Source organism: Trichogramma pretiosum, unplaced genomic scaffold (assembly GCF_000599845.2).
Source record: "Trichogramma pretiosum strain Unisexual culture from Peru unplaced genomic scaffold, Tpre_2.0 scaffold28, whole genome shotgun sequence".
NCBI lineage: Eukaryota > Metazoa > Arthropoda > Insecta > Hymenoptera > Trichogrammatidae > Trichogramma > Trichogramma pretiosum.
In genome coordinates, this window is record NW_019641710.1 from 941482 (window position 1) to 964619 (window position 23138).

Here is a 23138-nt window from a genome sequence, read left to right on the forward strand (position 1 = left end):
GTAAGAGCACATGGCGTTGTATAATTCATGATAAAGATTTAGGAGAAAAACTCGTGGTTGTTTCACCGAGTGTTTTAAAGCATACAGGCGGCCCTGTTAATGGGGCGAGGAGAAAAACAGTTGACATTCGTGCGACACGAAACTGCAGCTTTTTTTTACACGAGAATTTATTGAGGTCGTACGACTTGTGACACGTGTGTCGCGCATATACGCATTCATGGATCCACAAATGTAATTACATTTTTTGTTGTTTTTTTTTTTTAAATCCCGAGGAGAAAAATAAAAAAAAGAATAACAAAGCTCCGAGATCAATAGACTTTAGTCGATAAAGCAGCAAGTCTACAGCTTTGTATAAAGAATCGCAAATCGTTCACGCATCTAGGTGAGAATCAATCGAAGAGCTCATCGTAACTCGGAGTCCGATCCAAAGAGGCTTGCAAAGTACGACTAACGAGCACCCATCTGCCTTGGTGCAGCTAGCTCTATATAGCTAAATAAGAGCGCGCGAGGCGGAATACTATCGCGCAGCGCCGTCGATAATATTTTTCGCGATCCGCCCGAGACTTTTGAAGTGGCCATGTACTACACATAGCGTTGAGCTCGGCAGCCGCGAAGGTGGTGTAGCAGTGGTGGTGGCGGCGGCGGCGGCGGTGAATCACGATTCACAACGCGCAGTGGGCTCGGCGGCGAGGTCGGCGCGACTTCCGCCTTCTGCACTCGCGTCCGAAGGGGAAGAGAAAGAGAGAGAAGGAGCGTATCTCATTGACCGGCGGTCAGCGCGCCCTCCGGTCGATACGCGCGGCCAGCTTATAACGGCGCAGCTCTTGTGTGATAGCGCAGCTTAATGCATGCATATGTAGGTACGACGAGCAGCCCTCGATGCTCCTTTCCTCGTTGCAAAGCTAAGCATGTGGAAGCGCCTTATTGCCGAGTATCTCGGCCTTTCTCTTTGTCTTTGCTTTTCTCTGTCGGCGCGCAAACGACTTTTCTGCACGCCAAAACCTCGCCAGCTTGGTCCTTTCTTTTTGTTCTAGCGACGATTTCAACGTTACCTAGCGAAAAGTTAAACGATACGTTGTTTTCATAATTTTCAATTTATGCATTTTTCTACTAATCAGTCATTTTTCAACTAGTGCTAGTAATTTTTAGCCAAATTCGTAGAGATCGATCATTCTATGACTTGACGAAAAATGTATGAATAATTACTCGATATTTTAAGTAGTGTTCGACGACGCACTCGAGTGTTTCGACTCTCGATCAACTACGTCGCTGTAGCGCACCGTGCGGCAAAGACCCTCCGCGCAGTTGCGAACTTTCATTTGCATTTCCGCACGGGCTAATTTTTTTCGCAGCTGCACACACGCTAAGAACGCCGCGGCGGCGTCTGCCTACCTAGGGTACGCCACGCTCGATCATAAATCTTACGCCTTCGGCTTGCCGAGTGCTGCATATAGTTCTGCAGCTCGAGTCGAGAAAATAGACGCTACCATTGCCGAAGACAAATGTCACACGGACTGAGTACCGCTGAGACTTGATCTTTCTGCCTGCCGAATTGTATGATTGAATCGTTACCACAAAAAATTACAAAAAAAAAAAAAAAAATGAATATAAATAATAGTAAAATTAAACTTTTAAATGATATTTACATCTTTACACATTGGGTTTTTAATTTAAAAAAATATATTCGCCAATCACAGAATTTCAAAACAAAACGTGATTCACTAGATACAAAACCAATAAAACCGGTTTTTCAATTTATTGAGAAATCTTCAAACATTTTTCATTATTAATTAATATGTTTACTTTTTTTATGAATAACATTACTACATCGCATCGATTTTTTCATATATACTTACTGAGTTTTTAATTGCTAACTATAAAATAATACTCATTTTACACAAGACATTAAGCATTCTTTCGTTTTTGATATTTATAGAAAAGGCAACAATTTTTTAATGAAAAGAATTTTATTTTCGAGGCTCTTGAATCACTAAGATATTTTAATAATCACTTTATTGAACAAGGTTGAAAAATCTGGTGCATCCGAGTGCATAAAAATAAAGCTCATGTCATTACAGCTTTATGAAATATGAGTTTGAGTAAAAAAATTAAATTACGGCCTATGTCTAAGGGAACAAGAGCTTATTTGCTTAAATATACATCGAGTCTCGCCCTTTTGCTATGGACTTCGTGGATTTAACTGCATGCAAAACTAGCCCACAAAAATCGAGGCTAATCATGCCGATTACCTAAGATTATAACCGTTGTTCATGCGATTTTCGTATACCATGCTGGTAAAACCGATCCAACGTGGAATATTTTGGGATTTGAAAAAATTTTTTTTGGGAGAAATCTGATCAATTAAAATTTTTTTACTACAGAGACATTAATGAAATTAAAAAAATACCGGGATTACCAAAACTACGATTAAAAGTATTATCATTGATCAAAGTTAAATCTATTCTATGGTACCACAAGCAAGTTTGTTTACTTTTCTGACGTATACGTTGATACACATATACAATGTAGATTGGCCGGTCGTTTTACGACGGAAATTCCGAGATCTTTATGTAAAATTCATTTCATATTGAAACGTTTTCATAAGAGTGGGAGTAGTCGACGGTTCAAAGAGATAAATTTATAAATACACGACGATTAGCTCAGTCAAGTTCGATTCGCTGGCTTGGATCAATCGATACTCGACATGATATCTCAAAAAGTGTGTTTTGTTTTCTGTGCATTATCCATGCTATTGAGTGCAACTGACGCAGTTGAAAGTAAGTACTTAAACATCGATTATTTACGATTTCTTTCTTATAGAATTTTATTGTTTTTGCCTGATGTCATTTGTTTACACGGGTTAACAAGATGAAGGAAGTCATACTGTCTAATGTCGTGTGCATATGGAATATTATCGTATAGTTATGAGTAATTTTCTTGAAATCTGCATATTTATCATACTAATTCCAAATATTCATTGACATGAGACAAGAACACTATGCCATTGATTTTTTAGATTAATAACATGTTTTTGGAGGCATCATATATTTTGCTTAAAAAAACAAAACGGTGTAAATATCATTCACACTACGTAGATGCAATTGAAGTCGGTTATTCACACTACACGTACACTTATGTACGTAGTACACTCAAGAATCGTACATGATTGTTATTTTTTATGAGATTAATGTATAAGAAAGATATAAACATAGTTTTTAATACTTCAAAATATATTGAAAAGAACCTAAAGTAGAAAACATGAAAAAATTATGTGTAAAATTTTCATACAAATACGTTTCGTGAAAAATAATACATTTGCAATTTTTAAGCGTACATATTCCTACCTGCAATAATTAAAAACTATTAATTGATATTTTTTTCATTACTTGTTACTAACTTTGTAAATTATGTATTTGTTTAGCTGATGTAGATGTTGAGAAACTGCGATTTTTTCAAGAAGAATCTAGATACTTTATGAGAGAAACATGTAAACTTCCTAAACATGTTATTTGCCAAGGAGGACTTGGGACTCCAGATCCATTATACTGTCGTTGCGACATGGAAGCAGCTAAACCAGCCGATGGTCGGTATATAATTATTAACGGAGCATTGATTTATCAAACAACTCATTACATCTTCAAATTGGTGTTAAAATATGTTAAAAACTCTTTTTTGTTTAATTTTTAGATGAAATAGGGCTGAACAACAAGAAACTTCGTTTGTTTCAAATGAAATCCAGAGACTTGTTAACACAACACTGCCCCAAACCTTACACAGTATCTTGTTCAGGAGGAGTTGGTTCTTCGGATCCTTTCTTTTGCGATTGCAACTTCCCACTACGACAAAGTATGAAAGTTATTTTACTAATTAAATTCTATAGTAAAAAAATTGAAAAAACATGCTTATTTTACAACATTTGTTTTCTTTAACAGGCGAGGACTTCAGAAAAAAACAGATAGAAATTCTTGAGCACATAGAGAGAGGAGATCATATTTGTTTTCCCGTTATGCCTCTTTGCTCAGGAGGAACGGGAACCCCGTATCTCAGGCATTGTAAATGCAACAAAGCTGTGTACAAAGGGAGTCCTAGTAAGGCTATCCCATTCGTAGCGTAATATTTTATTATTAATTAAGTTTTGAGTGACCTAAACGAGAGATACTTAAGAATCTCTCTTGATAAGATCTAAAAAGAATAAATGTATTGATTGAATCACAATTTCAATCGATCTTTAATGGTCAGTTTGAGCAAAATAGACATTTAGAGAAAAAAATTGTGTTCTCTTATGTTTAATAATAGTTTTAGAATAGTTTGTACATTTATAAGTAAAAAAAGTGTGTGAAATTGGTAGAAGAAATATTTACTTGGCTAAAGATAAGCTATTTTATTCATATGAAATTGTTTAATACACTAACCACGTCGTTCTAATAGCTACAGTTAGATTCTTGTCAAAAATTGAACTGTCATTTGAAAGATACTGACTGTTGATAGGTTGTTAAATTTTGCAATAAGATGTTGAGTTTGAGTTTTAAATTTTTAATACTTTAAAGTAATGAGAAAAATGAAAGAAATGTATCAAAGTCGATTAATTCTTATTTTAAGTTTTGTTTTTAAACCTCTACGAATCTTGAAAAATACTTACAAATAGTGTATGTACTGATTCAACAGAAGTAGGCATGTTACATACATCCAATAGTCATATATGCAACTTGACGGCGCCTATACCGAAGCTCGAAAACGTGCGCATTTCCGGTTATAAGAGACATCGATGCTTCATTGCTATAGAGACAAACGGCCTGATGCGCCCTTTGTGGATCTATATTATATGAGCGTACATGCCACGTACTTCTGTTATCGAGTGGGCGGCGCGACAATGCTAAAATGGTGGGCAGTGCAGCCAATTGTATATTTTGATCTGTGGAAGCATCGTGAAAATTCAATGAATATTTATCATGATCGATTGAAAAATTCGACGACAATGTGCAGGGACAACCAACGTGTGAGCCCACTCGATAGTTCTACATTTTGTACTTTAGACAAATAAAAAATGCAGTGTTTTTTTATAAGTGTGTAATATAATTGTATTTTCCTTTCTATTAGTCACACTTCATTCACTTTGGAGTTTTTAGGAGCTATTTTTACCATTATTTATTACTTGACACGGGTAGAATTACTTGTAATGATGTTCACCACCTAACGATGAAAGTCGTTTTCGGTCATCGTTGAAATTCATCAAATTTTTGTACTAGAAACATGAATTTTTATTTCAAATAGAAAGGAAAAACTCATTTATTTTATTTTTATACTGAGAAATATGTTGAGAATTTAAATTTCCCAAATATTTGATGTCATTAGGTGAAAAGAATAAACAGTTTTAAAATATTTGAAATATATTTTTTAAATGTAAAAAAAATTTTATAATTTTTTTCTTTTCTACCTTGAAAATTGTAGTTGGGATTAAAATTCCATGAATTTTTACAGAACTTGTTTTACAGAAAAAGTAATGGAAAATTTATTTTTAATGAAATTCCATACAAAAGAAACTATAAATGTCATCACTGGTATTTTTACCCTTCATTAAAAACTTTACATTAAAACTGCATAATATTTAAGCTTCGTTTAACAATTTGCGTTAAAAAATTATAAAATAGTGCCATGTTCTGTCATTCAAAATGACATAAGATAAGACATATTAATGTTTCTCAATCAAATTAACTTTGTTATGATAAATCTTTATGAAGTAAATTGTATACTTTAATCTTTATTTAGCTGGAAAGCAGTTAAATACTTTTATATTTACTATGGTGAATATTCATATTTATATTATTTTTTGTATTCGATTTTATGACAAAGTAACCAACATGATCATACGTTTATACGCACATAAAAGTTCAACAAGCTTCTGACGCTATATATTTCTAAGTAATAAAAACGGCATTTGACTGAGTGACCCAAGAGTGGGCCAGTCACCTCTTCTCTACTCGGCTATATCGACGCTATTGAGCTTGCGCAACAGCATAGCATTTTTCCCTCAAGTCACGTTAATATGGCCACAAATATAGGCTTGGCGGCAAACATGCGGGAGTAATTACCACGTCAGTGTCGAGCGTGCGACGATTTGAAAATGATATGCAAAGCAACCATATAGGGCCAAGCAACCACAATATTATTGCCGACGAGATGCTCCACGCGAGATATCGTACGCGATCAATCAAAGTCGTAATACAAGTGCGATTTCGTTTCAACTTTTCCTCACTCCACATCGTCTTTTTTTCCTCACCTTTCTTCCATGTTGCACATACACGCGAGCTGTTCGATTTTTCCATATTATTACTATTGTTATTATTGAGCCGTTTCTTATGAGCTCAGGACAAAACTATTTCATTAAAAATTAAGGATAAACCAGTAATGACAAATTTAAACTCATAACATTATAGTATGTACGTAATTCAAAGAATATTTTTTACTTGACTCGAATTCGACGAGTTAGCCCATAATTTCTACGATTCCATGCCCATCAGAATCTGAAAAAAATGTAGGAACTCCCTGCACAGGGAGACAAAATATTCTTTTTGCTTTCCGGGATGAATTCGATCTTCTTTGGTTACAGAGTGGCTACTGTAACCGTGCACTTAACTCATCAAAGTGCCATAAACTTTAGCTTGCTCAAGTCCCAACTGTTTCATTAAAGTTGAAGCAAAGAAATTTATTTCTGACCAAATTTATTTCTGACCAAATTATGTGTGAGCTGAACGTGTACCCAAGGACCATTTTCGATGTTACTAGATGATTAGAAAACCTTGATTGGTAGCACAATACACATTTCTCATCTTTCTCTATTGTCAGACCATTAGAAGGGATCAACGAAACCCCTTTTTTTCATTTTACATCAAATCATTTAAGGTAAAAAAGTCTGAATAAAGACGTTGGATATAATTTGATAGTAACAAAAGTTAAGTAAAGTAATTCATTACTCAGGAATAATTTTAACGAATTGATATCTTTTGCATCTTGCTCTTTTCGTTCATCATGCTAAGCGAATATGAAAGGGAATGCGATTTACATTTGAACATAAATAATTCAGAGTGAAAAAATATCTGCCAGTGCATTTTTATCTTTAAAAAACTTGTTAATTAATGAGATAATAACACGTTGTGGCTTCATCTATTAGGCATACTCAAAATTTTATTTCCTTATAGAAAGAAATGACTCTGTAGATATTTCATATCTTCATTTTACACTATACTTAGCACAAAAAAAAACAATCTAAACAATCTCACTTCCTTTTCAAACAAAAAAGTTCTTATCTAATAGAGCTTGGAAGAAATTTTTATGGCCTTTAATTTTCTAGCAAATAGTAGAGTACGTAGTAATTTAGGAGATTGAATATAAGACGAGGTGAAATAAAAATATTTGGAAAAAAGACATAACCTGCTTATGCAAAACAAAAAATTACAGAGGGAAAAAAGACCTTCCTGCGTATAAGAAGAAAAAAAACAAGAAGTCAAGTACAAAGTAGCAAAGCGCATAATATATGTGTAAGTGTGTACGAGGGTCAAAGGTCGTAGAGGTCGTCTTCTTGAGCAAAGCTCGCCGATCGAGTTTATTTCATATGATACAATAAAGACACCTAAGAATCGCATGTCAAAGAGATTTAAGTCTTCGAAGCCGAGCACACAATCGCACGATAAACATAATAAATGTCAGCCGCGGTCGTGGCTGCAGCGGCAAGTGCTCGCGAACTCGCCGCTATTGCGCGCGACAAATATCTGTATGCAATATAATATACTCACATTTTAATACGTGTATAAGTGAGAGAGAACCAGCCGATGTATTATATAGGCTGCGGGGAAGAGGGACGATTACAAAAATCGAAAGGTGGGTGTGTGCAGCCGCATTCACACACATACACATGATCGTTTGTACATAATATGGAAAGTGACCTTGACCCTTGGGTGGCGCACAGCTTTGAAAGCTCGAGCTGATTCACGGCCTCGCTTGCGACGTCTCACACGGGCCGGGCTAGTCCAACACAAGCGGATCGCCAAACTTGGCAAAGATATAAACCTTCCTGTAGTTGTATCTGTGCAAGCTCTCTCGCGTTCTGCTTCTTTTCTTGTTATCGATGCAATAATTGAACTTATAATCGCAGAGCAATAAAATAATTTACAGTATTGAGTGTGTAGCTTGTGAGCTTTTGTGTTGCCAGTAATTTCAACAGAAGACCAAATACATTATTATAATTACACTGGCTCAGATGCGATATTGACATATTATATGCATAACAGTTCGTTGTAGCTCACTAAATGTCCCGATAGAGATTTGATCTTTACAAAAGATTACGATATCGGACCGACTGAGGAATCTTTCGCGTCGATTGCACCAAAGCAAGCGAAGAAACTTGGAAAAGTATGCATGTGTACTCGCGATTCCATCGAATATTATTCTCGTCGCTCACATATAATACAAATGACATTATATATGTAAACATCGAAATGTAAATGAGATCATTTAATTTACAAATGTAAGCGAGTTTAATGCATGCATATGCAAGATGAAAATTCATGAGCGACGAGCAAACGACATTAACTTCCGGTGTAAATATTACCTAAACAAACATGCCTTCCACTTGAGTTTGTTGCCGTCGAACATTTTATCGTGATCGTGATTTTTACCACTTTGCTTCTTGATGACGATGAAAAATTTGTCATAGAAATAAAAGGTTCTGATTTCGAACTTTGTTCAGTTATTTATCATTTAAAATATAGTCAGAAATATTAACCGATTTACTGACGTTTTATTATACATCAATCAAACTATTATTCAGATGAAGTGTACAAAATAAACCTCAGTGTTTACTTCCAAATCTTTATAATTTATGTATTGTAAACAATCTTTACCAATATCATACTGGCAATTGAAAATTATTTTAACACATACTTTAGATGTATTTTCTATTATTTTAATATTATTTATTTTAACATACACTTTAGATGTATTTTCTTGTACTTACCATAAATCAGAAAAACGTCATAAAATAATTATTTATAAGTTTATGAATGTAGTTAATAATTATATGACGACCCAAACGAAACTGTTGACCTTGACTCACGTATTATACTTTTCATGTACCAATATTTAGCGTACGTAAATCATTTCGCGCAAAAGTTGTATTTAATTTCAACAATGTCGTATTGGAACGACTGAGATAGCTTTGAACTTAGCTAACCAATTTGAAATCATTGTGACATTCTGAAAGTGAATAAAAAGCCCCATAGATCCCATTGCTTTTTTTATTATTCTTATAGGAGTAAAAAGTTCATATTTGGTTCACAACAGTCAGAAATCGTTAAAATTATTCATAAAAAAATGTAGAATACGCGACTAGTTTTTCTTCCTCTTCGGGTCATAGCCGGATTACGTCGCAGAGCGATAGACTCGAACTTATCTTTATCTTTTTCGCTTTTCTCATGAACTGTTTTTTCTTCGTGCCAAGATTCGTCTAAATTCACCCGCTTTATAATGCGTTCTATGATCTCCAAGGAAAATTTCATGTTTGTTACACGCTGAACACTACTAGGAGGTATAAAAATGCGTCCTAAAAGTGTCATGGCATTAGAAAAAAGGCACTTTTGTCACAATATCGTTATGGCTTATAAAGTCGCTTTATTTTTTTACTGGAAGTAATCATCGTTTTATTTTTCCTGTAAAATGACAAAATATCCTTTTTATTCTTTTCCAAGGCAATGAGTACAGCTTTCGATGTTTCGAGGCAGAGCTATAATAAACGAAAATCTACTTTGTTTTCGACTCGTTGAATCTCTAAATCTTCGACGGCTTGCAGCGAAAACTTTATATAATAGACAGGGTGACAAAAAGAAAACAATTTTTAGTTTCTATGATTATAGTTTCCAACAAATCTCCTCAGTTCAGATGTATGTGTAACTAATTTCGTTGAATTGGCCTTCAAAATCACGAATTTCGAGATCCACAATAATTAATATCTACACGGAGAGAAAAAAAGCGTAATTTTTCACCTCGGGAGGGTAAAAATTACCCCCCGTGAGAGTAAAGCCCGTCCAATTGATGTAATGCTATCGTAGTAGTGTCTCATCAATTTTTATAGGCTGTTTGTTGCGTGGATAGGTTTAATTTATTAGCATAATTGGGTTACGTGGGTTAATTTATAATTTTTTTATAATTTAATAAAATTTATGAAAACAAAAAAATTTTTTCGAATTAGAAAAAAAATTATAAATTAACCGACGTAACCCAATTATGCTAATAAATTAAACCTATCCACGCAACAAACAGCCTATAAAAATTGATGAGACACTACTACGATAGCATTACATCAATTGGACGGGCTTTACTCTCACGGGAGGGTAATTTTTACCCTCCCAAGGTGAAAAATTACGCTTTTTTTCTCTCCGTGTAGGTAAAATCGTTATAAATATCCTTTATTATCAATATTATTCGCAGCGAAAACCGATTGACACTGAAGTCAATCTTCTCTAGATCTTTCTCGAGTCGGATATTCGACTGCCAAGCACGTAGTACTCTCATCTGCCGCTACGCGACCTCTTCAAAATGCGTCTACGTCTTAGGCATGACTATTTAAATCCCGCAAGAGGAAAAGTAAAGTTCAGTAAATATAAGTATTGTACAATTAATGTACAGACATTAACTTTGTGAAATTGTTGGTGTTTTTATCAAATTGGCGTATGCATTCACTGGCGGTTTGCGCACATCGACACGTCGACGTTTAAAAGTTTCTCAACAGAAATTTTGAGTTGTTACGTGATTTAGCAAGAATTGTCGTGAAGGTATAAAAACTCGTTCCTTATACTTTCTCGTGCGCGAGTACCTGAATAAAAGTAACAGGCTGCAATGTTATAACACGCGCATAAGTAAATCCTAATCGACGTTGATTAACGACTCGATCATCTTTCATGCCGTTGGCAGTACGGGTCGATTAAAAGTCGCATATAATGTAGCCGAACTGCGGACGAAGACCAATAAATTTGTGTAGCGCGCGCACCTGGTCAGCCCTCTGTAATAATTTTTCTGCTTCAAATTTTTCGCTGCCAATGAAACTAGCCGCTTATCCATATGAGGCGCATAATCCATCACTTAGCTTGTCTCAAAATCTAATCAGGCTAATTGATGGCAGTAGAGCAAGAGTCCAGTTTCCGTTTACGCCGTTGCGCTCTTGCGGACATAGAGCTATTGCGCTCGAATTTCGGTCATCTCTCTGCGTAAGACAATAATACGTTAATATGTATGAGTTACATAAAAAAAGTTGATAGTTTAAAAAATGCAATTGAAACTAAGTATGCACTCTTTAAGAGAATATTTAGTTACATTTAGTTTATAGAGTAATTTTAATTTTATTTTTTGAACCATCAACTCTTTTTTGATCTGACCTATATAATACATTTAAGTTTTAATAATTGAAAATTTCACAAATTTGGCAGATGTTTTTGGGGTAACTTTTGCAATTGCTATTTGTCAACTTATCAAATTTTAATTTAAATTAATAGATTTCACTTTTTCAATTTGATTTCATAGGTTGATTAAAGATTTCAAGCGTCATTGAAATCAGCAATTTTTCATTTTAAAATGCTGCATGCACCTTGCCTGTTACTCATTAAAATCAAGGCAAGGTTCTTTTTTTTACAAAAAAAAGTTTAAACACTAATCACAGCAATCGAGTAATATTTTTGATAGCCAATCAAATTATCGAGTACATGCTGTGAAACCCTGAAAGCTGATTAGAAGAATCCAATTTCTCGAGCAAAGGTCAAAATGGTTGAGTTGCATTTGGCACGGCCGCGGTATTTATCAAAACTTTTTTTTACCATCTTCTGTGCATAAAAATTTAAACTGTTGAGAATCAAAATGTTACTGCTTACCACTAGCTTTAATGAAATTGGGCCGATAACTCACTCCGTTTCAATAAAATGGAATGAAGCTGCGTAGTACAAAGTGGCGTGACGCTTATTTCTTGCAGCCTGCTCGAGCCCACTATATATTACATAAACATAAACGCCGCGTGTGGTTGCAGCAAGAGCGCCGTACTACTGTACCGAACGCATACACATACACGACGGCGATATATCGAGTTCATATAGATGTGCGTAATACAGCTGTGTAGGCCTCTTGGATTATACGAAGATTTTCGAGTGGCGCGAGTGAGAAATAGGTGCCGTTCGAGGGGTCTATCATGTGTCCTACACGACGGCTCGTTTGCACGCGAAAGCCGTCGTCGTCGTCGTTTGCAAACTTCATTCGCCCCGCCGCTTTATGTACATTATGTGTGTTGAGTTGCTATTGACTGTGACCTGCGCCAGCGTTACCAAAGTATACATAAACATATCTTATGTATGCACTACGCATAAACATTGCCCAAATGTGTTCTTCGCTTGGTTTTGTATACGCTTTTTGGCCCTACCCCTAAAGCATCATGACTTCATTCACGAACTTCGATCTCGTCGACTTTCTCGATACTCTACTCGTCATACTTAAAACGCCATATTTACGCAATTCGTGGAATATTACGTGAAAGTAATTTTCTGCATTCAACGTTTCTTTTTTATTTAAGCGAGCCAAGATTATAAAATAGGCCGTTAAAAAATCTGCATTATCCACCTACGCAGTATTCCACATAATATGAGACATATGTATATATGAACAACTGGATTGGCGAGTAGAGCAGGTCTGCAACACGGTCAGACGTGTGGGGTACTATGCGGCAATTTTCATGCCTCGAATCTCGGCTGTTTGATTATTACGTGCCGCATGTGTTCTCGTGTTCTCCGCGTACACATATATATTTATTATATATCCCTCGCGAGTTCCTTTTACGCTCTAAAAAAAAAATGACCACTCCTCCCTTCCCTACTCGTTATGAATATTTTCTAGGCTAATTATTGCTCTTTTATATAATCCAGTGGCATGCAACTGTGCTCGTTATACCCCAACGCTTATTTGACCCAAAAAATTTGATATATGTATTTTAATAATTATTTTACATGGTACATTTTAAATGTTTTTCGTGTAAAATGTCGGCTACTATAAAGTTCAAATTTATTCCAGCGTAGGCTCTGCTGAATAATTATTATTTTTTTTTACGAAAATATGAGAACTGAAAGTTTAGAAATTGGATTGATTGTTGGGTAAATTAAAAATCACACCCAGATACTTTGGGCGAACCTCGCTTCTCGACACGATCTCGAGGAAATTAACTCTTTGCATAAGTGAAGAAGGCATTCAATCAAACTATCGGATTTTACAAGGAAGGGAGAGATGTCGTCCTTGAAAGTCAACGAAATATAGACAGCTAGAGTGGCTATATAGATGTTGGCCCTAAGGGGGGTGGAAGTCTACCACGAACACGGGTGTGCACGAAATGTAGAGGATAGCTGGCTCGAGTTGGGGGTAAAAGCTCAGCGACCCTCTTTGCCCCGTCCATTGGCGCGGGCGCGCGAGGCGACCCCCTTTCCCTTCTTCTTCTTCTTCTTCTTCCTCTTTGTGTGTGCTCGGGAGGCGAAGCGCGACGCGATCCTCGACTCTCGGCCCAGTCGCAGGAAGACTGGCAGCTCACTCGCGCAGGACACTCGTCCCCTTCATCCTTTTTCTATTTCATATGTATCATCATCGAGCGCGGCTGGCCGTGCCTCTGGATTTTTACCTCGTGATCACTCGTTCATCTCCCGTGCGGCGCGTAACAATTTTTTCGACGTCGATTCGTCGATCATCGAACGAGACGCGGTAGATCCGTGTCGCTGCTCCGTCCTGTAACAGTTTGTTTTTTGCTGCCGCGCGTTTGAGCTGCCACAGGCAAGAAGTCGAGAAGAAGATGAGTGCCGAAGAAAGATAAGCGTCCGCGACTCGGAAGATTCGTCGCGCCGAACCAGATACAACCGAGCCAATGTGATTATCCGAGTGGCGATCCGCACGAGTAAACGAGACTGAACTGACACAATTATGCTCGCAACGTAGTCTTAAAAGTTAAGCGCTTCGGAGGAGTTGTTTGCTGACGCATCTCTGCACGCAGGTACGCTAGAAGTTGCAGCTATTTCACGTGGCTCCTTTTCCAAGGCTCGTCTCGACGCGCTCGCTCTTGCATTGAAATCTCTGCTTGAAAGTTGGCGCGCTGCGGTATGCGGATTCTACCCGGTGCAGAGTCGTATAAAGTCAATTTTAACGATCGCAGAGCTTGTAAAACAGCGCGATTTTAAATTTATGCTACTGTTTTCCTATACGTACTATTCACGTTTTAACGTAAATTATTGCGATTATTTTGAACAACTTTGAATGGCTATCGACTGCCTTGCTTCTGGAAAAATCGAAACTCGATTCTTTCGTTTAAACGTTGAACACATCTTTTACTTGTTGTTTGGAAAAGAGTAGCGATGATTTCGCAAATAAAGAGTTACAACAATTAAGACTAGCCTGTACGAAGATGAAATTTTGTTTCGTGCAGGCAAATCGAGTCTCTCTCCAGGAAAGCTCCCGGAAAGAGATATCAATCGAAGCGAAAGCCCGATAAATTGGAGCCTCGCATCGAGCTAAGATAGAAAAGAATTTCGCGGCAAATCTAAGGCAGCGGGCAGTGAGGGCATCGCTGCCACCATTGAGTCGCCGGCGAGCTCGTCTTGCCGCTCGGACTCGGGCGCGGACGAGGCTCCCAATCGTCGCTCGCAGCCACATCGGAATCCGCAGACGCGTCGCTCCTCGTCGCTGCTCTGCAACAGTCTCGAGGTGCCTACTACTACTACGACGTCGCGCCTGAGACGCCGCCGCTCGACGGTCCTGTCGATCGCGACGAGCACTGCCACGACGGGCCGACGTCGCAGCTCGGCCGCGAGCACCGCAGCCACTTTGAGCGCCGCCAGCAACTTGAGACGGCGCAGCTCCGCGACGACTTTGCTGAGCTTGGGCGAGGCCGACGCAGCCGAGGACGAGGCCGACGAGGACGAGCTCCCACTGGACGACGACTACGAGGACAACAGTTACGACGGCGAGCCGCTACCTTACGGACCTGATCAACACTTTGGTGAGCACTGCAGTCACGAGGCTTTCGTCGTGTTGATGAGCGACTCCTTCGAAGTTATATCTTTGCCAGCCGACATGATGCAGGTATATCATTTTCTTCGATGGACACCAACACTCGCTGGCAGTCCCAATAACATTTTTAACTTTTTTCATGAAAATAAATAAATTTAAAAAATATGTATCGTTCACCAAACATGTAACGCGTCACGCGTGATATACATAAATCTGCAAGATATACAAGTGATAGAAGCATTTTAGCGAGGGAAGCTTGATATATAACAATGTCAGCCACGGCAACACGTCGTAACATTTCCTAAATACATTCAATATGTTGAACGAGGTTGTACGAGCCGTCAGGTCGGCGGCTGACTTGAAGGGGGGAGGATTATATGAACGAAAAAAAAGTCTCTACAAGTAGAATTGCTACTCTAACTTCCGGCAAAGGACATTAGTCTTTGAAGGGAGGGAGGCTTAAAAGTAGGCTATATGCGCGACCGCAAAACGAGAGAAATGGGCCGACTGGTCAAATCCCCCCCGTTTATATGTTATGCGTTGTATAGGTACGTGTACGATGTGAGCGACGAATCTAGGCTACCTTTCGCATCCAAATCACCCCGTTTCCCTCCCTCTTTTGTGATTTCGTCGCTCGCGATCTGTAGGGCACTCAACGACTGTCGAACGCAAACGGGGAAATTACCTTATTATCGAGTTACGTAACGTTGGAAAATATTTTTTATCATAAAATAGCAATTCTTGAGGCAATCGTTACTCGAATAATTTAATTCATCGATAGATAGCTGATGGAAAGATGCGTGAAATGTTTTTAGCCGGCGAGTTACGGCAAGAAGAGCATTAACCAGTGGTACACATCGGGAGGAGCAGCCGGAGGCGGCGGAGGCGCGAGTCGGGTCGGCGCCAGTGGCGGTGGTGGCCTCGGCGGCTGGCAGAGTCGCAGCAGTCCGGCGGTGGCCAGCCTCAGCAGGAAGGCCTCGATCAACGACGAGGTACCGGCCGCGGGTGGCGCCAAGCCCTCCTCCGGTCGAGTCATTCGCATAGTCAACAACCTCGATCACACCGTACAGGTACGAGGAAATCATGTACAAAAACGAGCACTCGATAGACAAATTATTATTCGATACTTACGCGTGAAATTGTCGAGCGCAGTGTCGAGTTTTACTGAATCTGCGCACGTCGCAGCCCTTCGAGGAGGTCCTCGAGGACTTGGGCCAGGTGCTCAAGATGAACGGAGCCAAGAGAATGTTCACCGTATCCGGACAAGAGGTAAATATCGATAAAATTACAAATAAAAAAGAGCCACCCTTCGCGCGAAGCTTTCCTGGCGGGACCTAGATATATAATTTTCGAAAGTAAGCCGAGCGCGCCGATTAGCCCTGTTGACTGGGCAATTAGTGCATGCAGGCCTTTTCAAGTTTTCCACTCGCATGCCATGCGGAAGCAGCTACTCGCGCGGCTCGGGCCAATGCGGTTCGACTACGGCAGCTTTGCGGCGCAAGCTCGAAAGTGAAATAAGCACGCGTCGGACATGTATGTACGTAATTCATTGCGGCGCAGAAATTACACATTTTCTTTATCGAATAATAACTTTTGTGGCGCGTGCGAGTGAAAAAGCTGCAGATTTCGTGTACTTTGGCGCATATTATAATGGCAGTTCACTTCCTTCTCGGGCGAATGTATAATACGTAGTAGTACGTAGCTGCGCTGCGACAATCCAAAGGAATCAGCTCGAATCAAACACGCCAATGAGTGTATGTGTGTGAGTATGTATGTATGCGGCAGCACGACGCCCGTAAAAATTAGCGACGACGTAATAAGGTCGCGCGAGAGCCACTAAACTATGCATTTGTACTGTTTATCGTTCGAAAATCAAATTTTTCCAGTAATGCAGCTCTCGATAATTTTTTTCATCTTTTCTTTTTCATCGCGACCGAGCACAGGCTAATTTGCATATTTATAAATAAGATATATGGTAATGCTTAGAGATTATAAATGTGGAAGCGGGCCGTGTCGCGAGCCATACACCATTGCTCGGACTGAAAAAAATGTCACAAGATAAATAGTCTTTTAAGCATGTTTACCTTTTTTTTTATCGCGATGAACCTAATAACACGGCCCAACACGACTTGCATATTGTATGCATAACCCGAGTACTTGTAATATTTATTACATACAAACACATCAGTTGGGATGAAAATACGAGTTGTTTTGTCGGATGATTAAGCACCGCGCCGAGAGTGTTTAATGACTGCCTTTATTCCTTTCTTTTATTATATTTTCCGTCCGTTATGCGTACTTTTCGGTACATAATAATGCAGGCAAACAGAAAAAAAACTTATCTATCACTTTTAATTGGCTCACTGCAAATATGTGTGTGCACGAGCACACACGTACACACTCGATGCCATCATTTTTTACAGCCACTTCCGGATCGAACTGCATAAATGAATGAATAATTAGGAAACTTAGTGTCTGCCGCAACGCCAGACACGAGCGAGAATAAAAATCGATTGGCCGAGAATCGATCGATGGGTCCGCATATATTATAGTATACAACTTTGATTATGTCATCGCGACCCATGCAGTAAACGTGTATATGCGCCTTTGTGCGAGCAGATTTCCTTCGAGTCCTCGCGTATACGTAAAGTTCAAGGGTTTTTGCGCGAAAAAATACAAATTCCCTCGATTGAAAAAAAGGAAGTAAAAAAAAGGTATGAGTCAAAAGTCAAAAATGACGATGAAAATAAGTTGAATTATTGGCAAGTCGTGAGACGCGCGTGGTATTCAATATTATCTGCGCACGCTATATACAATGGAATCTGACGTAATGTTGAAATGACGTGCCAAAGCGATTTCTTTTCGTTCGCCTCGGCCACGCGATCGGACGAAAATTGACCTAGCTATGCGCGGCCTCGTTTCGACTCGACAATCTTTCGATCCCTCTCGTATGATCCGCCTCGAGTCGCAGGCAGTAACGGTACAAGTTGTAAGTAGCCGCAGGAGCCCGAGAGCAGCAGCGTATGGGGGCTTCTCGAGCCCGCCACGATCCTGCCGTACGTGTCGAGCTTTTTTCAGGTCACGACCGCATATGAATTTCAAATGGACTCGAGCGGTTCTGGTATTATACGTGTCCTATAGCCACTTGTAAGGCAGTTGCAATTTTCGTACTATATCATATAGCCCCCGATGTTTTCAGCCCCTCTTTGTGGCACGGATTACAAAGTGCGCGATTTTTTATCTTTGGAATTTACGTAAAACTAGACTGTGTATGTGTGTGCGCGCAATATTTTCCTCCGACTTCCGTTACAGTTGCATACAATTTATTTATGAAAAGAACTGGCAAAAAACTCCAAGCCAATACACGATCCTTTTTTCCCTATCGAGCCCGTCACAACTCTGCACGACTGCAATCCTCGATCGGAGTTATAGATGGATACTCGCGTAAGCACAACGTCATCGAATAGAGAAAAGTAGAGTCGATTAAGCCGGTCCAATACGAAATATCCCCCGAACAAGTAGCATCATTATCGAGAAGCAATTACGATAACTAAGAATAGACACGGAATTGGGCACGCATAGGCGGAAGGAAAGTCGAATATGATAATGACGAGCTCGCCTCGCGACTCTGCGCGGTTAACAGGTGCGGAGCTTCTCGCAGCTGCGCAACGAGTTCGCCGACGTGGACACGTTCTACCTGAGCACGGGCACGGCGGGTGGCGGTATGGCTGCGGCCATCATGGGCTCACCGGCGCGCAGGTCGCGCTCCAGGGGACCGCCAGCCGCCGTCGCGTCCGACGACGTGGCCGGTAGACAGCGTCGCGCCCGCAGCAAGAGTCGACCCCGGGCCCTCTACGCCCCGGACTCCGAGGTCGTGCGAGTCAACGGTAAGTCTTTATCCTACCTAAACGTACAACGTTTCGTATATAGAGAGAACAGCTGCAGCGCCGAGTCTCGGGCGTCGATCTGCAAAATTTTCGATCCAACCCGTCGCCACTGGTAAATCTTGGACTGAACATATTTACGAGAGCTTTGACTTTTTTTATCAACGTCCCTCTTGAAAGCTCCAATTGTGTTTTGCCCTATTCGGGGCGCTTTCAGCATTTTATTTTTTTTTGTCACACATAGAGTTCTGTATTGTATTTTGTGAAAATATCCTACGATATAGATGTACAGAGTATTTTGGGCATCGACGATCGCGAAATCATAATCAGGCCAAATTATCAACCCGTACTGCGACGTGTAGGATATCAGGCATCCTCGCCGTCCTTGTACACAATCAACGGTACGCTATTGACGATCCGACCAATTTTGGTTTTTTGTTTTTTGACATGCATATAATGTGTTTTTTGCCGCTACAGCGCAGTCGCATTTTTACCGCTTTTTGCCAATTTGGGATACTTTTTCTCTTCCATTTTTTTTTTCACTTTTTTTTTCATGGTTTCTGTTGGTTTTCTCGTTCCATCACTCCACTACGTCTGGTGTAATATACTTCGAATGTGCTAATTTTTCTTCACTCTGCCATTACGACGATGCTGCTGTACAAATATACATGTGTGTGCAACCATAGGCCAAAAAAAAAAAAAAAAAAAAAAAAAAAAAAAAAACAAAACAGAAACTGATTTTTGATGCGTGTAAAAAGACTACAGCTTGATTTGTAAATAGAGAAAATGGTATTATCGAGGAGCGATTAGCGAGTATTTACTGGACGTTTTGCACGACTACAGACTACAGCGTGGTGGAGGTGCTGCGCGAAGAGCCGGCCCGCGTCACCATCCGAGGCCTGCGACGCTCGTTCTATCCGCCGTCGCATCTGCCGCCGGTCGACAACACGCCCCCGGACAAGAAGCTCGCCCTCGAGTGGGTCTACGGCTATCGGGGCACCGACACCCGGCGAAATCTGTGGGTGCTGCCGAGCGGCGAGCTGCTCTACTACGTGGCCGCCGTGGCGGTGCTGTACGACCGCGAGGAGAACGCCCAGCGCCACTACGTGGGCCACACCGAGGACATCACCTGCATGGAGGTGCACCCGAGCCGGGAGCTGGTCGCCTCGGGCCAGAGGGCCGGCCGCCACAGGAAGGCCCAGCCCCACGTGAGGATCTGGTCGACCGAGACTCTGCTCACCCTCTACGTGTTCGGCATGACCGAGTTCCAGATGGGCGTCTCGGCGCTCGCCTTCTCCCAGCTGGTGAGTACGCAGTGCTCATTTTTTAACGCGCGAAGAAGGCGTGAAATTCAATCGCTCGTCTATCGACAGAACGGCGGCAGCTACGTACTGGTCGTGGACGCGGGCAGGGAAGCTATTCTATCCGTTTGGCAATGGCAATGGGGCCACCTCTTGGGCAAAGTTGCCGTAAGTACAGTCGCGTCGCTTATTTTCGCGTTATTATCGCAGCCGATTCTCCAGCGTCGATTTTTGTATTTCTGCAGACTCTTCAAGAGGATTTGACGGGAGCAGCGTTTCATCCGCTCGACGATAATCTTCTCATTACCCACGGCAAAGGACACTTGACATTCTGGAATCGTCGCAAAGACGGCTTCTTCGAGCGAACGGACATCATCAAACCTGTAAGTAGAGAACGGAGGTAATTTTATAGCTAAGCAGGAGGATGAAAAACTGGTTTGTTCTGCGTCGGCAGCCGTCTCGAACGCACGTGACGAGCGTCCAGTTCGAGCAGGACGGGGACGTGGTGACGGCCGACAGCGACGGCTTCATCACGGTCTACTCGGTGGACGCGGACGGCGCCTACTTCATACGCATGGAGTTCGAGGCGCACAACAAGGGCATCAGCTCGCTCGTCATGCTGTCCGAGGGCACTCTGCTGTCCGGAGGCGAGAAGGATCGGAAAATCGCCGCTTGGGACTCGCTGCAGAACTACAAGCGCATCACCGACACCAAGGTACGAATTCGTGATCCGATTTAACAATGATCCAGCTCGCCTCGGTAATTCGATGTACTTGATTTGGTAATTTGATTTGGTAAACAACAGTTGCCGGAGTCGGCGGGCGGAGTGCGAAGCATCTACCCGCAGCGGCCGGGCCGTAACGACGGCAACATCTACGTCGGCACGACGCGCAACAACATCCTCGAGGGCTCGCTGCAGCGGCGCTTCAATCAGGTCGTCTTCGGCCACGGCCGTCAGCTGTGGGGCCTGGCGGTGCACCCGGACGACGAGGTCTTCGCCACGGCCGGCCACGACAAGAACATCGCCCTGTGGCGCCGTCACAAGCTCCTGTGGACGACGCAGGTCGGCTTCGAGTGCATCTGCATCGCCTTCCATCCGTTCGGCGTGGCGCTGGCCGCCGGCTCGTCCGAGGGTCATCTGCTGGTCTTGGCCGCCGATACCGGCGCGGCCGTGGCTACGCTGCGCGTCTGCGGCTCGCCTCTCTCCTGCATCGGTTACAATCCAAGTGAGCTCGGCAGCTTTCTATCTATACCGAAGCTTCTTTTGACTTTTCGAGAAATCTGCACCTATTGGGACAACATTTCATTCGGGGGGATATACTAGCGTTTGGGCCTGCAATTGAAAAAGCAGCAACGCAAAAAGATTAAGTAGGACTAATTGCGTAATAAAAATATGATCAGTGATTCGTGGATAGACTAAGAGTACTTACACAAAGTTAAGAGTTGTTTTTTCTAAATTTGATTCAAACCAACTGATATATTTGTTATTTGTTACAAACTAACTTCTACTCGTGAAAAAAATCATGTCATCGAAAAACGCGTAAAAGTTTAAATTAAAGTTTCCCGGCAAATTTGTTTAAATAACTTTTAAATAAAAGCAGATTGAGACATGTAGTATTTAGTTGTAAAGCGTCGTTATACTAATCGGGTAGTCAGACTAATCAATGACCGGGTACCAGTGAATGACCATTTTGGAAAATATCAAAAGAAAAACAATTTAAAATATATTTGTATGGTTGTAATTCAATTTTTTAGTGAACGATGCATCTTGTTTTCTATGTTTGATCATAATTTAATAAGGAAAAACGATAATTATTGCACATCCAAAAGTGGTCATTTACTGGTCGAAAGCGGTCAATCAATGGTATAAGTACCCTATAGAAGTTGAAAGTTTTTATCTGCTCATAAATCAATGAAGTATTAGGTATTATTTGGATACTCATCGCAGCCACAATAGAAGCTACGCATTACAATGCAATACAATATGTATTAATGCTTTTATTCAAATGATGTTGCTGTCGTCACATTATATCCTGTTCACACTCGACCAGCCACGCCCACTCATAAATACCTTATTCAGATTGTAATAATGAGAAAGTAATTACTCATCAGCACTTTTTTAGTGTAACATTTTACCTACTTTCACTTTTTCAAGTGTCGGCATCTGTTACATCTATTACATGCCTCACATGCGCCTATTATGTTTCTTTGGTGTTGAGTGGACTTGATTGATGATCTTGGCTCATTAAACTTCTATTCAAACATCTTTTTTGATCAAACCACACAATAGCTTTACTCATGAGATAATATTAATTATGTTTTTTCATGAGTATTTTTTATTTTAAAATACCTAATATAAGCAAATAAATTTTTTGCTTTGATTTATTCTTTAGGAAAATATTATTTTTTCATATAAACCACAAATAACTTTGAAAAATTGTTTTAACGGCGATAAATATTTGCTGCTTTTTAGCTGGCGAGATGGTAGCTATGGGCTCGCAAAACGGAAGTATTTATTTGTTCCGAGTGTCGAGAGACGGTTTCTCGTACAAAAAGAGCAACAAAATCCGAGGCACGCAGCCGCTTGTGCAGCTCGACTGGAGCTCCGACAGTCGATTTTTACAAACTGTCACTCAAGACTACGACCTCGTTTTCTGTAAGTCTATACGTTATTTTTCCAACGATAATTAACCACTACAATCTAATCTCGTTTCGTAGGGGATGTCAAGGCCTTATCCTCGGAAAAGAGTCCCTTAATCATGAAAGACGTAAAGTGGTACACGCACAATTGCACAGTTGGCTACATGGTATCCGGTAAGTAAAGCCAAAGCCGCAGCCCCGGTGTTGCCTTACAAAAATAAGATCGAAGAGTAACCCAATTGAA

At 40.5% G+C, this 23138-nt stretch overlaps 2 protein-coding genes across 3 annotated transcripts in view; both read left to right on the forward strand.

Annotated features, from left to right (window-relative positions):
- The window catches only part of LOC106659021 (echinoderm microtubule-associated protein-like CG42247), a 29452-nt gene that overhangs the window by 3688 nt on the left and 2626 nt on the right, over positions 1-23138 (forward strand). Inside the window, exons 1-13 of one of the 2 annotated variants that reach the window (XM_014381289.2) lie at positions 13598-14056; positions 14486-15141; positions 15885-16139; positions 16222-16338; positions 18713-18956; positions 19238-19354; positions 19797-20257; positions 20327-20422; positions 20500-20637; positions 20709-20969; positions 21060-21480; positions 22728-22910; positions 22973-23068. In XM_014381289.2, the coding sequence (XP_014236775.1) occupies positions 15094-15141; positions 15885-16139; positions 16222-16338; positions 18713-18956; positions 19238-19354; positions 19797-20257; positions 20327-20422; positions 20500-20637; positions 20709-20969; positions 21060-21480; positions 22728-22910; positions 22973-23068 (2437 nt within the window). In that variant the 5' untranslated portion in view covers positions 13598-14056; positions 14486-15093. Of the gene's footprint in view, positions 1-13597; positions 14057-14485; positions 15142-15884; positions 16140-16221; positions 16339-18712; positions 18957-19237; positions 19355-19796; positions 20258-20326; positions 20423-20499; positions 20638-20708; positions 20970-21059; positions 21481-22727; positions 22911-22972; positions 23069-23138 lie in introns of those variants that run through there. The other variant, XM_014381291.2, reaches the window with a different exon arrangement.
- Positions 1680-5060, forward strand: LOC106659023. The gene is made up of 4 exons (XM_014381297.2): positions 1680-2777; positions 3422-3583; positions 3688-3846; positions 3933-5060. Exons 1-4 carry the CDS (start codon positions 2705-2707, stop codon positions 4112-4114), a joined length of 576 nt encoding a protein of 191 aa, XP_014236783.1. The 5' UTR covers positions 1680-2704; the 3' UTR covers positions 4115-5060.